The 14,037-nt window shown below is 49.8% G+C and overlaps 1 protein-coding gene across 1 annotated transcript in view; it reads left to right on the top strand.

Annotated features, from left to right (window-relative positions):
• Positions 1-13,210, top strand: part of LOC106812043 — a 79,691-nt gene extending 66,481 nt beyond the window's left edge. Inside the window, exons 6-18 of the mRNA XM_014815800.1 lie at positions 425-628; positions 1,594-1,707; positions 2,689-4,645; positions 5,216-5,456; positions 5,809-5,858; positions 6,147-6,230; positions 7,205-7,308; positions 7,663-7,738; positions 8,034-8,122; positions 8,617-8,874; positions 9,501-9,590; positions 9,949-10,121; positions 10,395-13,210. Coding sequence (XP_014671286.1) covers positions 425-628; positions 1,594-1,707; positions 2,689-4,645; positions 5,216-5,456; positions 5,809-5,858; positions 6,147-6,230; positions 7,205-7,308; positions 7,663-7,738; positions 8,034-8,122; positions 8,617-8,874; positions 9,501-9,590; positions 9,949-10,121; positions 10,395-10,479 — 3,525 coding nt within the window. The 3' untranslated portion in view covers positions 10,480-13,210. The remainder of the gene's footprint in view (positions 1-424; positions 629-1,593; positions 1,708-2,688; positions 4,646-5,215; positions 5,457-5,808; positions 5,859-6,146; positions 6,231-7,204; positions 7,309-7,662; positions 7,739-8,033; positions 8,123-8,616; positions 8,875-9,500; positions 9,591-9,948; positions 10,122-10,394) is intronic.
• The last annotated feature ends 827 nt before the right edge of the window (positions 13,211-14,037 follow it).

Genomic DNA, 14,037 nt, shown 5'->3' with positions numbered 1-14,037 from the left:
TTGTATTTAGGTGGAACATATAAGATTGTAATGGTGGTAAAATGCATCTTCGGTACAATCCACAAGCATAGATGATCCAAGGCGTCAAGTATGATGTATAACCGCTCGCAGCGTGTATTTAGGTGGAACATATAAGATTGTAATGGTGGTAAAATGCATCTTCGGTACAATCCACAAGCATAGATGATCCAAGGCGTCAAGTATGATGCATAACCGCTCGCAGCGTGTATTTAGGTGGAACATATCAAATCACCGCACGCAGGCAGTACGTATAAGATCAGTGTGCAGGTGGAACGTATAAGATCATTGTATTTAGATGGAACACATCAGATCACTGCACGCACACTGTGTGTGTATGGGGGGGGGGGTTATTCATGTCCATTTTGTGTCCGTCCGCTGACCCCCGGCCTCTGTTGTCTTGCAGGTGATGATGTCCAGCAACCCCTCTGTGGAGCCGATCTCACCTACCTCACCTCCCTACAGCGGCCAGGGCGGCAAAGTCAGCAACCATTCCTCGTACGTAGAGTCGAAGATCCAGTACGCACCGGCGCCCGGAGGCCAGCAGAACTACTTCTTCAACGCCGGCGCCCCCTTCGCGGGCCCGGCCGAGCAGACGACGCGACTGTGGGTGCGTGCGCGCGCGTTAATGCGTGCATGGGGGCGGAGGGGCGAGCGGGAAGGAGGCAGAGAAAGGAGAGGGAAGGAGGAGGAGGGGAGAGGAGGCAGAGAGGGGAGAGGAGGGGGAAGGCGGCGGAGTGGGGAGAGGAGGGGGAAGGAGGCGGAGAGGAGGGGGGAGGAAACTGCGTAGGATGCATGGGGCTGGGTGTGTCATGTGTGCTGACAGGGCACTGACCCGAGATGCCTTCCTGTCTCGTTTGTCTGTGTCTGTGCTACTTCAAGGGTGAGGCGAGGGAATTTCGTGACCGTCTGTGGAAATGTGAAGATAATGACTTTGCGTCGGCGATAGTGGCCTGTCTCCCTGATGCAGCAGCTCCCGCCTAGGTATTGAAGGCGATGAAATATGTCCTCATGAATGTAAAAAAAAAAGAGTTAATCTTAAAGTAAAAATTCATAGATGATATAACAAACTTATCGCTTCAGTTTAATCATTATACGTCACGAGGATGTCCTCGTTGTTACATCACACCAGACTACGATAATAATAAATATACAATAATAAGTGGTATAAAGCAAGTCTCTGCTCACAGAGTCATAGACGTTTCCTAATGAAGTAGTAATGGTAGTGGTAGTGCTAGTACAATATAACTGCGCTATGATGTGTTCCACACTAATACTACTTCAGTCTTAACGTCATCGTCACCTGTATCCCTTTTCTCTTCTCTTTTTTCACTGTAATTACTCTTTTAAACTCGATTCCCCTGCTATAACGTGATCCCACATTGTAGACGATCCAATTTTTATCGGCCCCAATCACCGCATTACAATGGGGATACTCCGTGGTAGCAGTAAGAAGCAAGCAGTAGACAGTCACGAAGGCTTGATAAGAATCGGCATGGTCTGTCTGACTCTGTCTGTAGTCTGATGCTCTTCGAATAAGGTGACTCATTAATGTCATGTTCCTGATCGTTCCAGGGTTCGGGTCAAATTCCGATAAAGCCAGTTGAGTGCATAATCTGCCGTCGAAAGTTCAAGAACGTTCCAGCGCTAAACGGACACATGCGTTTACACGGTGGATATTTCAAGAAGGTGAGTAACGATTGCGAAGTCATTTGAAAGATTCTCGCTCGAGAAAATACGAACGGGTAACTGAAATGTGATTAGTGGCTACGTGACTCGGTGGTCGAGTTTTAGTACGGAATCGAGCGCAGTTCATTGAGGCAGTGAGTTCTCTTGTTATCGTATTTTTGCCACAAACCGAACTAGTCAAAACAAAACCACAATTTCATAGGTGACATCCTACCTATCATGTACAGTAGATACATCCCTAGGTAGAATTTTGTCCAAAAAACCTGAAATTCATAAGATTGGGGCTTGATATATTTTTTGGCAGTTGTTTCAAACATGGGGCCTAGATCTAAGTTAGTGTGGGCGTAAAAGATGGATCTGTTAATTTTGAGCAGCAGCTTTACGAATGTTTAATTTAAACTACAGCTACATTACTTATTTAAATTAGTTATTAATAATTAACCATTATTAAAATTAAGTGCTGCACCTATAGAATGATATTTGCTTATCATATATACTGGCTGCGTGATTTAATCGCAGAAGGAATTATCATGTTTTATTTATGTGTTTTGGCTGTCTGTGCCACAGTCAAGGCTACCTCGAGAAATCATGCATGGATTTACCAGCAGAACTCTGTGACACTTTGCTAACATGCTGCGTGATCTTAAATGTACGCGTTGAAAGTGAGATATTCATACGGCGCTGGTCGCCAGCTGTTGTTCACACCATCGCTGGAAGGTTACCGCAGTCGAAACTTAGCAGAACCGATCGTTGCTTTAATTAATGTCAGCATTGTCATTCACCACTCGAAGCCAAAGATTCCAAAAATTATTCAGAATGCCTATCACTGAGACACAGTTTGTGATGTGTGAGGGAATAAGGTCTGTGAACAGGAAAATGGATTTTCTTGGACTGCACGTATCAAAAGCCCAACCTTAGCAGAATCGACTTCCGTCTTTTTCTCGTCGTTCCGCGCCGTTGAAGTCCCGGTTGTCGTTTCAGGACCTGAAGCCAAAGGACCCACAGGAGCCTGGCGACACATCAAAGCCAGTGCCCCCTAGTGGTGCGCCATCGTCGTCGACAATATCCAATCAGGCGGCGACGGGCGGTCACGTGTCGTCGTCGCCGCAGCGCGGGCAGCCGTCGCCGCATCGCACGAGTCAGGCGTCACCATACCAGCGTGGGCACGCGTCGTCGTCGCCGCGGCTGCACCGTCGCCACGACGACGACGACGCCGCAGCCTCCATCCCCGCGTTCTTGCGCAACGGCCTCGCCGTGCCTGACCTGTACTCGGCACGTCTCGGCGAAAAGTTTTCGCCTCGAGACGCCTCCACGTTCGGCGCCCCGCTGTCGCTCGTGCACCAGCACCCCGTGAAGGTGGAGATGTCGACCGGAGGAGGAGGAGGCAGCCGCGACGACGACGATGACGACGACGGAGCAGCGGGAGGGGGAGGGTTCGCGTCACCGCCGCGTCCAGAGTACATCACGTGGCCTCACCGCAGCGAGGCGTCGAGCCCGCCGCGGTTGTCGTCTCGCGAGACGCGGGCCGCCGACGAGGCGCGGACGTTTGAGGCGCGGCCGCGCGGCGGTTACCACGGCGACGCGCCGGCGTGCGAGGCGTTCGCGCAGCAGCCGGCGATGGAGAAGCTGCGCATGGTTCTCGCCGGCCACGAGAAGTCCTACACGTCGCCGTACACGTCGTCGGCGGTGAAGCCAGACGCGGACGCGGCGTTCCCCGCTGGCGGCACCCTCTTGGGGCAGGTCCCCGCGACGGTGTCCGCGCCGCCGCCGTTGATGGCCGCGCCGCCACATCAGGCGTTCTTCCCCGCGGCGGTGGTGGCAGCGTCGCTGGCGCCGCAGGAGTACGCGCTCGCGCGGTCCCCGCTCGACGCTGCGTACGCGAGCCGCCTCAGCCCCTACGCACGATCCGCCGCCGCTGCCGCCGTCAGCCCTGGGTGGGGAGGTCGACCCGACGACGTGCCGCGCCTCGAGGCATCGCCGTACGCGGCCGGAGCGTTCGCCGCCCCCACCGTCGTCGCCGGCGGCGGCGGCTTCCACGCCGAGTCGTCGGTGATCGTTCAGCAGGGGGCGCCGCTGCCGTCGTCGCACGTCGAGCAGCTGTTCCCGCAGGACTTCTCTGTGCGCAAGCTGGCGGCGGCCGGCGCGCCGCGCCGCGAGGTGCGGGAGATAACGCCGGTGGCGGAGGCGGCTGGGGGCGGCGACGATGCGGCGGGCACGCTGCGCGACCGCCTCGCGTCGCAGTTCAACTTTGCGCCGATCAAGGACTACACGCTGCACAGCCGGCTAGCCGAGCTCGCCGACGCCGCCGCCAGCCGGCAGGAGCAGAGCCTGCGTGAGATGACGACCCGCGCCGACCCCGATGCGCCCGCCTCGCAAGAGGGCGCCGCAGTCACACGGCGTGCCGACGACGACGACGCGTACGGATTTCCGGCGAAGCGCGCGCGTAACGGAGATGCGCCTCCGCCAGAAGAGGGCGCCGGCGTGCTGCGCGCGGCGACGACAACGCCGGAGTTCCAGCGTCCGGGGCGGCTGCGGCACGCGAGCTCGGTGGAGGAGCGCGCGGCGGCGCGGCGGCGCAACCTCAGCGGACTCGAGCAGTTCCGCATGCGGCACATGAGCGGACCCGAGCGCGTGTTCGTCGAGCCGTCGCCGCACTGCGGCGGCCTCGTCATGCGCGCGCCGCGCAAGAAGAAGCACCGGCCCGAGCCGATCCACATCCCCGCGCACGTCAACCACTTTGGCTTCCACAGCCGGCTGCGCTCGCCGCGGCTGTGGCCCGAGGAGGGGCGCGGCGCGGCGTCGCCGCCGCCGTACACGCCACCCCCGATGCTCAGCCCCGTGCGCAGCGGCTCGGGACTCTTCTGGCACATCAACGGCGCGGCGACGCCGAAGACTCGATCAGCGCCCGTCACGCCGCGCATGTGCCTTGGCCGACGCAGTGAGTGTCCGCGCGCGTTTTTTCGTCACGTGCGCGCGCATTTTCCCGCTGGGTGTGCGCGCGGTCTGCATTGAAAAGAGACGCGTGTCGTAAATTGATTTTAACGGCTGATTTTCAGTCGTTTGGTGTTCAGATACCGATTATGGGTGTATCTGAATACTTCTCAATGAGTGCAACGATTGATTTACGGTGTGCGTGTGTGTCTGTTTTTTCATGTGCTTAGCAAACAACATGTGCGTAGCCAGTATACAAATGTTAGTATGGCCAAATTTCGAATGCAATAACATGCAAATTAATGGCAATCCTACCATCATTTCGAAGTCGGATTGTTTCCCAGGTACCAGATGTCTTAAACGTATGGTTATATTTGCTGCTTCGTGACGATTACCCGTGCTAGGTTGCGACGTTTTCTATTTGCAATACACGGATGTGTCATGCCCGCAAAGGCAGGCAGTACTCGTGACTCGTGAGCAGACATTAACTGGCTCAGTGAGTATGTACTCGTGACTTATGCGCAGACAGGAGGGTACACAGCTGGTGACGGACGCTGCCACTTGTTTGTGCGTGCAGGTAGCGGGCCCGGAGTCCCGCCGCATCTCATCAAACCCGACGGCGTTCCGCTAGACGACCGGCTGCACGCGCCATGCGAGGAGGAAGAGGAGAAGGATGTGATTGACAGGTCAATTACCATTCCTGAGGTGGAGGAGGAAGAGGAGGAGGAAGAAGAGGAAGAGGAGGAAGAGGAGGAGGCCATTCCTGTGGATCCTGCTGAACTTGAATTTGAGCCGCCTCCTGAAACAGACATCCAGCCGTACGTGCGATTCGTAGCAGCCTCTTGGCAGCTGTTTTTTTCGTACATAATTACTCGAAAGATATTGTGAATGTTGAGAAGGAAATGGATGTGTATTGAACTATGGCGTTGTACTGTTTAGCTGAAACCCTGTTACGATTCCTAAAGGGGAGGTCGATTGTAATCAGTAACTGCTGCGTGCGGTTTTCTTATGCCGGGACACTTTTTCGCCTGTGAATTGGGTTTTTACATTATGGGGTTTATTTTACATTGGGTAATGTTCAGCGACATCCAAATTTTACCTAATGTATATATCTCAAGTGTTTACCTTTTTGTTGATAGTTAATAAGGATTTCACTATGATATTTTTCAGACATGTTAATATCGGACCTCAGTTTCAAGCAGAGGTGCCCGAATTGATAGGTAAGTAATCGCTTTTTGCAAGTTGTCCCCGCTGCAATAACAGTGGTCGATGTTGCCTTCGGTCTTTAGCCGATGCGTCATGGCTTTAGTGAGTGCATTTGAGTCATTACATAACTGTGAGAATGTGCACTGGGATATACGCTTGTTGGCGTCGTAACATTCTAGATGTCAAGTGCACGTTGCCATGTGCATTTGCGTACGTGAGAGCGCAGGCAATGCGTGTGCGGGGTGATAAAACTTCTGTGAGTGTGTCTGCTAACGACTGACTGTCTGCTGCGCGTTATGCAGGAACCATGGAGGATGCTTTGAGGGCAGACGATCGCGAGTGGTTGTTGTTTGATCCGACCTGCTGCACCTGTACAGACGAAGAGCGTGAGTAAACCAGGTTTTACCTTCGTAACTAGCAAAATCATCGTTATCGGGTTAGCCCGCAGGCAGAACTGCATCCGGGTGACCTTCTACAGATCACGGGAACAAGTTTGTGTAAGTTTGATCATATAGTTGATACGGGTTTAGAAGGCTCAGGTGAACAACTTGAATCTTCTTATTCGGCTTGTTCAGAGAAACGTGAAGAAACGTTCAAGATGTGCGGCTGGCTGCGGTGAAGCTTGTGTTAAATTTGCTCTCGGTATTTCCATCTACAAGGTGCCATCGTCGAAGCATTGCACTGTAGAACTGCTAGGAATCCGATTTATTCTGCTTGCCATGACCTTTTCCTGCTTGTGGCCGATAATTTGGTAGAAATGTGAGCGGGGGAAATGTGATTACTGGTTATTTCACACTTGGAACACTTGCCGGTAGCTGTGGAGCAGTGTGAGAAAGGTTCACAAATCTATTTACCGTGAAACATGAAGAACAGGCACATGCTCACTTGTTTTGCTAGCTTCGAGCATGGTGCATGCCACAATTATATAGGCTCAATCCTGCTTTGAGACCCCAGTATAAGAATCACTGTCGTCTTCACCCTATCCCTAAATCTAACCTTCACTTGATCTCGTGTCCTTGATTAAAATCTGGGGTCCTTAAGTTGGATTTTACCCCTCGTCACTCCAAGCTGCGAGCACAAAGGGTAGCAGCGTAGCAGGGTTTCAAACACTTACATGTTTCATGGGTAGTTCGAAAACCTAAGAGGCCGCATGTTGAAACGTCGGATGCGCTTCCGCTTCACTGCTCTACCCTCACCACTACACACACACACACACAAACACACACACACCCCTCCTCTCCCTACACACACACACCCCTCCCCTCCCCACACACACACACACCCACCCCTCACCCCACATATACACGCCCTCTGCTCACTGAGTCGGCATTGACCGTGGAAAACCTCGCTTGCGTTGCAGTCGAGACGTATCTGGAGTTTGCCTGCTCAGCGGGAGTCACCGGATGCGGCCGAAACAAGGAGTTTGCCCTGCACCTGCTGCACTACACACGAGGAGACCTGGCGGTACGTGGTGTTGGAGTCGGCTTGACACGTGTCTCGTGTGCGTGGCGGAGAGGCGACGAGACTCGCGTCTCGCGTGCGTGGTGAAGAGGCGAAGAGACACATGTCTCGCGTGTGCGGCAGAGAGGCGATGAGACGCGTGTCTCGCATGCGCGGCAGAGAGGCGATGAGACGCATGTCTCGTGTATGGGGCAAAGGCGTGGGAGTGGCTCAGCTTCCAGCTGTTATTGATCTAGCAGCATTTATTAGTTGTTCATCGCCACTTTGCAGCGAGTTGCTCGCTGCGCTACTCACGTGGGATGAAGCGGATGAGAGCGGTCGATTGGGTGTCTGACTCGTGTATCTGTGATGTTTCAGGAGGCCATGAGTTTACTGATGAGTGGAAACTTGTTGTTACCCAAAAGCCATCCGCTGCTAACCTACATCTATCCAGGTATTATATTATTATTATTATTATTATTATTATTATTATTATTATTACTATTGTTGTTACCATCGTCATCATCATCTTCACCATTATTATTATATTGCATAGTTATTGCTGATGCAGTTGGTTGTGTGTTGTATGTGCATTTCTTGTTACCCGGTTCTCTGTGTGCAGTTATTGCTTTGAGCAGTAGATCTTCATAGATATTACTTAGGAGTTCAGCTTCAGCTATCGGTTGCTAATGGAAGATACATAGTAGGTCTGTAATACCCTAACCTGATCTCGATCCTGGCTGTTGCAGAGACGGAGCAGTGGAGTTCTGAGGAGATAGAGAGCTACTACCACGCCATGTGTAAATGTGACAAGGACTTTTTCCGTATCGCCGAAGAGGTAAGTAAATATCGCAAGCGTCACACAGAAGGCAATTGAGGATGTTTAGGGGAAAATTTGCGGGGTGCCTTTGTTTAATTTTTACCCGATCGCTTGTAAGCCGTGTTCAGAACACATTTAGCTAATATTGCATCTCCACTAATTGATCTATTTACCTGGCGTGATTGCCAGCCAGCTTTTAGCACCTACGTGAAAAACCGCGTACAAACTTGGCTATCCCGGCAGACCAAGGAAATCTCCAATAAGGGGGAGGGGGCATCGTCCTTCTTTATCTTCTCGTTCAGGCAGAGAAGTCGATTGAGATGCATACATACGGTCGTTAAACTGCCGATCGATGCCTCTTTCTGCGGAAAATACGCGGAAATTTTTGCGCACGGTAGTTCATCGTGGCATCTGCTTCATGAAATCACTGCTGAGTGTAACAACACCCAATGACTTCCATATCATTCAGTCGCCCGCGTTGCAGTAACGCTTTGCTCCGTGCGCGCTTGCAGGTCGGCACGAAGACGGTGAAGGAGTGCATCGCGTTCTACTACCTGTGGAAGAAGGTGTGCCCGGACGAGTACAAGCGGCTGCGCCTGATCCGACGCAAGAAGGAGCAGGAGGACCTGTTCTACAACCTGCGCTCGCGTGCGCCGCCACCTGTTGACGACCTGCTGAAGCTCGAGGACAATCTGTCCGAGTGCGAGGAGATCGACTATCGCGACGAGATGATCTGCAAGACCGCCATGCTCGACCATCTGTTGCTAGAGGTGTGTGCGCGCGTGCGTGCGTGCGTGCGTGCGTGCGTGCGTGCGTGTGTGTGTGTGTGCGTGCGTGAGTGCGTGTGTGAGTGCGTGCGTGAGTGAGTGCGTGTGTGCGTGCGTACGTGAGTGAGTGCGTGTGTAAGTGTGTGCGTGCGTGCGTGCGTGCGTGCGTGCGTGCGTGCGTGAGTGAGTGTGTGCGTGAGTGCGTGCATACGTGAGTGCGTGCGTGCGTGCGTGCGTGCGTGCGTACGTACGTGATGTGGGCGTGCGTACGTGCGTATGAATGCATGTACACGTGTATGTGCGTACACACGACTATGAATGTACCTGCGCGTGCCAGCGTTTGTAGCGTGGAGAGCACAGCATGTGAAGTAGCATTCAAAGCATGAAGCAAGTGAACATGGCACAGATAAGCCAACCGTTCAGTCGGTGTCATTTCCCTAAACACGCTCAAACACCACACGTCTTTCTCTTTCAACAAGTCACGACGTACCGAAATAGTAGAATTGAGGTGAACACCAAACCTGATTCACTGCATTTGGCGTTGTCATCACCAACTGGTGACATTTTATTTTGTTACCAGGAGTCATTAGATGTGATTACATGTCGATTGTTTGCATTATTTCATGCAGCAGGAGCCACTTAGGCCTAGCAGCACAGCCTCCAGCACCTCCGGTCCTCCAGTCATGATCTACGTCTGTGAATACCCAGACTGCAATGCTGTAAGCCATTTAATTCATTGTTCTTCATTCTAGGAATCTAGTTCGTGGTACTGCGCGGTTTTCCCACGCGGTCGCCTCAGAGGCGTTTACAATTCATTCAATATGTATACAAATATGTGTTCGTAAAGTTTTAATATTTTATAAGTGATTGAGTATCATTTGAGGATTTGTTCACGAGTATCGCACGTGGACGATGAATGCCATCTATTGTTGTACGTGTGTACAACCGCAGTATTGTATATTACGTGTTAAGTAATGTACACGCTAACCTTATGTCACCCACCGTGTGCGTGCGTAACTGTGTCGGCCTGGGAGGCTGGACTGTTAGATCTGACTCCGTGGTGCTATCGTATTACAGTGGTTCAAGTCTAGGCAGTCGCTAAATGGACACATCCGCATCCATGGTGGCCAACTGCCAAAGAGCAACTCTGGGCAGGAGAAGCTCAGCAGCAGTACGCCGCATGCGGAGGCGATACCGTACAACCCGTGCGATGATGCTCAAGAGAACTTTCCGTGCAGAATATGTGGAAAGTAAGCTGGTTTGATTGCAAAATTGCAAAATTTTCATTCCGCACACGCACTCGCTCGCACGTGGGGCGGGCGAGCGTGCGTGCGTGCGTTCACGAATCGCGTCAGAATTTCTCGGGGGAAAGAAAAAACTTTCTCGCTGCAGGCTTCGCCGAGTGTGCCGCGCGTTCTGCGAGGCTGGCCGCTCGTTCTAATTGCGCGCGCGACGTGTGCAGTCGCCTCGGCGGCGGCGGCCGCTCCATTGATCAGTGCTGATGCTGCAACTCTCTGTTCTAGAGTCTTTCACAAAATCAAGAGTCGCAATGCTCACATGAAAAGCCACAAGCAGGAGGAGGGCTTCAAGGCGATGAACAACTCGTGAGAGCGCACTTGGGGCGAGCTCTCTCATCATAAAGGGGCTCTGCACGCGCGCGCACCGCCTCGCGCGACCCGAGCAGTGACCTCACGACGGATGCTCAAGCGCCGCCGTGCGACAGCGACGGATACACGGACGTGAAGATAGCAGTCGCTGGAACCGTACGGTGGTTCTCACCCGGTGACAGTGTAGAGAGGCCGAGACAAGACGAGATTTGCAATATGGCGCCGCACCGAGCGCGTAGTAGGTGAACGCGTGAACAATAGTGGGGGTGAGCAATGGCGTCGCCAGCACAGCGGTGAACCTTATCGAGTTCTGGCTAACGATCCATTGACGGCTCTGTCAAGTATGCGTGGATTAATTTGGCACCACACATAAATATGCGAGGCTGCCCGTAGGTGGCAGCAGCGTCCGGTGGTGTGGCTGGTCATGACAGTTGGCGGGTAGAGCAAAAACGGGAATAGGTTTGGTTTGAATTTGGTGCTGGTTGCCAAAATTACAGTGTATTCCATTGACGAAAACGATGATTTAGGGAGAAATGTACCTGGGGCATGTCCGGGCTGGTATAATTTGCACTGTAATTTTAAAATAGAGTTTATACCCTGCTGTGCAGAATGGAGTTTTCTATTAAGTGACCACTCATTCCACAAATGTGTTGTTATGAGGATTTGTTGTCTGTACTCGTTTTACGTTTTGAAAAGTTTACGATCTAGTGAAAAGAGATATGTAATGTTGGTACAATATATACTGTATAAACATGAGAATAAACGTGACGCTTTCTGCGTGCTATTAATGCAGACAATACAACTACAAGTAGTTGCTTGTGTAATAGAGACGGTTGAATGGCTAGCTGCAACAGCTTTCTCTGTATAGTATTTCATCCGATTTTAAATATTACAATACACCTACCTAAAATGATATAGAATCATCGAGGTAAAGATGTAGCAGCCGGCATGAAGTGTAAACAACTTTATAGATATATTTTAGGAGAAAAATATTGAATTTATATTTTAAGCGAGATGGCGTACAGAATATTATATCCAGTGGTGTTACTTGTAGTGTTAGTGCAATAATGTGATTAATGTCAAATAATATTGTTATGTACTGTATATGTTTACAGAAATTGATGAGATGTTAGTTGGTTCGGTTGTGGTGAAGTGTGCAACACGGCACAAGTCGCGGCAACAGAATGTATCGTCGTAGACGCAAAGACAAGCGAAAGTTTTGTTTCTCAGGAAAACGGCCGGTACTTCAGCACAACTAACGATTACAACTCGTGAGACGATCAGAGAGTGAGTGTCCGGGAGTCTCCTCGTCTTGGAGTATCCCTTCCAGCTCTCTGGTCCTCCCTTCCCACTCCCTTGGCCACGCCCCTCTCCATCACCTACACAACTCTCTTGACTTCTCAGTCAGTCCCGAGTCTTCGTTCTCTCCCAGCCGCCGACATCGCCATCACAGTTCCCTGATTCTTATGCATCCATGACCGTCACACTAACTTCTATTAATTTTCGTCCACTTTGCCTTTGGCGTCTACTTTGCTACGTTCTGTTGCCGTGACCCGTGCCAGGTAGCAGATTTTGCTACATGGTGAGTTCTGTTGATTGTTTTAGAGTAGAGGCAGAATTGTGGTGATGAAATATATGTGAGGTCTATATGCTAGAAGGGTGCTCAATCCTGTACAATTACGTGGTTACAAGTCACTGCAGCGTGGGCGACTGAATGATACGGAAGTCATTAGCTGTTACACTCCAGCAGTGATTTTACCAAGTCAAACGATTTACGACGAAGTATGTTGGTGTTTTAATTTTAGAATGCGTGTGGTGTGCATAGACTCCAGTATGCTCGAAGCAGTTTGTTGAGTGGAGCCGACTATATACTGTTCCCTGTAAAGTTTGAAATATTTTTGCACTATGAACGTAGACTGTTTATTGTTCAGCTGACGATTTGTTTGTTTGTTGTTTGCTGACCAGTGATTTTCGTAGTAATCGGGCCTTAAGATTTGACGTGATTTTAACAGAGGCCTAGCGGGAAGCAGTGTGAATGATACTATCCACATGTGCTTGTACCTTCATCGGCATTAGGCCATTCATGGCGTATATGTACTCATTAATGGCCCAATGCTTATAAAGAGTACATACATACAGGCACTCGTGGTTAGCATGATACCAAATGTTTGAAGTTATTTGTAAAAGATAACATATTTTCCATACAGTTGGTCGACAGTATGTTTTGCTGTGCGACAGAGTATCGTAGAAAGTTTAGAAGTCTAGTTACGTAGGGAAACTGTGTTGTTTCTGCATCTTATAGAATGTGTGGGAAAAAATCGTACAAAAATTCAGCGAATACTTGTCGCATTTCACCCCTGGTCTACAGGACTTACGCAGTAATTAAGAAACGGCTACAAAACGGTAGAGAATCGTGTCGTACATTCGAACACTTGCATAATTCAACGTGGCCTGCAGTGTGGGTCTTCTTGTTTGTTAGACAGTTTCCTCTGTAAAGATATTTATTATATTGTGAAACAAACCATGAGTGCTGTTCGTAGTGTCAAAGTTTTAAAGCGTTGTGCACCAATGAAAATATGTCGCACGCAATGTACAATATTGGTACTACATATATTAATACCATATGTGCTTGAGCTAATAAGAAATACCCCGTGGAATCACTACGTGATGACGAATATTGGAAGATCAATGTATATGAAGATGATTTCAAATACATTTATGTCTATTATATATACTATTATTTCTCACCTTTGTTTTGTGGTGTAATTAATAATATATATATATATATATATGTTGGAAGCCACGGAAAGGTGGAAGCCCTGCACGCGCATGCTAAGTAGCGCTGTTGATAATGACAGCTAGATAATAATGTATTAACAAGAGCTAATGAGAGCTATTAGTAGGTCTTGATATTAACAACATATACGTTAACACTTGTAGTGCTTCGATCGTACCATGCTGTGTACCGGGGCAACAGAGATACTCTAACCTCATCAAGGCCGTTGAATAAGTTTTATCAATAGTATCTCCGTTGCCCCGGTACACAGCATGGTACAAAGCACTACAAGTGTTAACGTATATGTTGTTAATATCAAGACCTAATAATAGCTCTCATTAGCTCTTGTTAATACATTCTAAAGATGCAGAAAAAGAGATGAGAAGTAAAGGGAAGCAGGAAGAGTAAGGAAGTGAGTAAGAGGAAGAAACGGGGGATAGGAGAATATATATATATATATATATATACATATATGAGATAGAGAGGGAGGGAGGGAGCGAGAAAATATCTCTATATATATGTATATATATATATAATATATATATATATATATATATCAAGAGCTAATAAATAGCTATATATTATTATATATATTAGTTTATTAGCTCTTGATATACATATATACTAGCGGGATACCCGGCGTTTCCCGGGGAAATCAGTGGTGTTACTCAGTTGGTGACCGCTTGGTTGAAAGGAAAATACCAAAAAAACATCTATCTATCTATCCATGCATCCATACATGCATGCATCCATCCATCCCATTCCATGCCATCCCATCCCATC

This window comes from Priapulus caudatus, unplaced genomic scaffold (assembly GCF_000485595.1).
Source record: "Priapulus caudatus unplaced genomic scaffold, Priapulus_caudatus-5.0.1 Scaffold603, whole genome shotgun sequence".
In the NCBI taxonomy this organism is placed as follows: Eukaryota; Metazoa; Priapulida; class Priapulimorpha; order Priapulimorphida; family Priapulidae; genus Priapulus; species Priapulus caudatus.
The sequence above is the reverse complement of the archived record's forward strand: the minus strand, read 5'-3'. Positions and strand labels throughout refer to the sequence as shown.